At 63.0% G+C, this 1734-nt stretch overlaps 1 protein-coding gene across 1 annotated transcript in view; it reads right to left on the minus strand.

The window, feature by feature from the left end:
- Nucleotides 1-569: 569 nt before the first annotated feature.
- The window catches only part of AQP8 (aquaporin 8), a 5360-nt gene continuing 4195 nt past the window's right edge, over nt 570-1734 (minus strand). Inside the window, exons 5-6 of the mRNA XM_010134798.1 lie at nt 982-1116; nt 570-612 (exon numbers count right to left, since the gene is read on the minus strand). Coding sequence (XP_010133100.1) covers nt 570-612; nt 982-1116 — 178 coding nt within the window. The remainder of the gene's footprint in view (nt 613-981; nt 1117-1734) is intronic.

The following is a 1734-nucleotide window of genomic DNA, read 5'->3' on the forward strand; positions in this document are numbered from 1 at the left end:
TCGGCTTCTTGTCACCTTAGCAGGGTTACAGCAGGCTCCTCCCAGAGTGCCTGGGAACCGCAGCTCTCACCAGCCACCCCAGGGAGCTGGAGATGCTCCTGGAGAGCAGCCTAGCACCGGGCTGCTGGCCATGGCCATGCACGAGGGGCAGTGGTATCCATGCCAGAGGGCACAGGGCTCCCTGGCATTGCAAACACCCAGGTACAGCCCTGGAGGGATGGACAATGTGCACAACTGACACTGGGGGAGACTGGGACCCTACGGGCACTGGTGCAGGTCAGAGGGTGCCCTTGGTGAGCTGGTCCCACAGCCGTGGTAGGGGACAGCAGAGCCCTGGGGACGAGGGTGGGAGCAGTGCTGCCAGCACAAGGCTGTCCAGTCCTGCTGCCTGCTTTCCATCGTCCCTGCAGCATCAAGTGAACAGTCCCCTGAGCAAAGGCAGCCTGGGAGACGCAGCGCGGAGGTGGGATGACGGGGAGCAGGAGCAGGGGGCTTCACGCTGGCTGTGCTGAGCCGCTCCTGCCATAGCAGGTCAGTGACAACAGCACGCAGCAGCCCCACGCCCGGCATCACTTCAGGAACAGGCGAGTGGTCTTGTCGCCAAGCAGGAGCCTTTGGGGAGGTCAAAGAGAGGGAAACTTGGGGTCAGTGGTTTTGCCATTTGAAGCATGGATCAGAAACCCTGTGCCAGCAGCAGCCCCGCGCCAGCCTGGGCCTGGGTTTGCCCCACGAGATGTCACAGGTCGAGCAAATGTGGATTTAGACACAGGCTGGGGCTTTGCTGTTGCCTGTCCCCATGGGAAGGAGAAGGGAAAGGAGCCCCCAACCCTTGGACGTGGCTCTGGAAAAGCATCTGCTGCCAGCCTCGGCCTGGGGAGGTGGGGAGAAGCCGGGCAGGGCACAGGGCAGAGCCCCCGGGGAGGTGGCAGGGTGGGAAAGGGGGGATCCTCCCCTCTCCTGACCATGGTGGGCACCACGTACTTGACCAGAAAGCTGGCGATGAATGCACCGATGATGGGCCCTGTCCAGTAAATCCAGTTATGGTGCCAGTAGTTTGCTACCACAGCTGGCCCGAAGGCCCTGGCAGGATTCATGCAGGCTCCAGACACGACGACTCTGAAAAGGGAACAAACGGGTTGCATCAGCCCTGCAGGACACGAGAGCAGCTCCCGTTGCCTCGCTGCCGGCACAGGGAGGGGGTGCTGGGCAAGGGGCAGCAGCATGACCCTGCCGGGGCTCCTTGCCGGGGGTCTGACCCTGCTCTGGGTGGGTGGCAGGCTTGGAGCACCCTGGTCCCCGCACAGGCACGGCTGCTCGATGCCTGGGGACGGCTTGCCCAGACCCGAGCGGCTGCTCGCGGTGAGCTCCTGCCTTCACCAGCTCCCGGGGAACAACAGGCGCGCGGGGTGGAAGCATGAGCACCAAGTCGATTTTGGGGCTTACTGGGAGCCGGGCTCTTCAACGGGGAAAGCTCCGCAGGGAGCGGGGCAGGAGGGACAGCAGTGTTTACAGATTAAAGAAAACTGCCACAGATAAATATTTGCTCGGGAGGTTCGTGCAGCGTGTAAATACGAGCCCGAATCCCGCTAGAGGGGGCGCTGCCTTAACTAAACAACCCATTAACATTCATAATTGTGCACACTCGTTATCCGCCGGCGGTGGCACCAGGCCCAGGCTGCCAGCCCCGGAGCCTGCCCGCCCCTGGCAGCGCTTCCAGCAGCCACGAGGCGCGGC

Source organism: Buceros rhinoceros, unplaced genomic scaffold (genome assembly GCF_000710305.1).
Source record: "Buceros rhinoceros silvestris isolate BGI_N320 unplaced genomic scaffold, ASM71030v1 scaffold27774, whole genome shotgun sequence".
Classification (NCBI taxonomy): Eukaryota; Metazoa; Chordata; class Aves; order Bucerotiformes; family Bucerotidae; genus Buceros; species Buceros rhinoceros.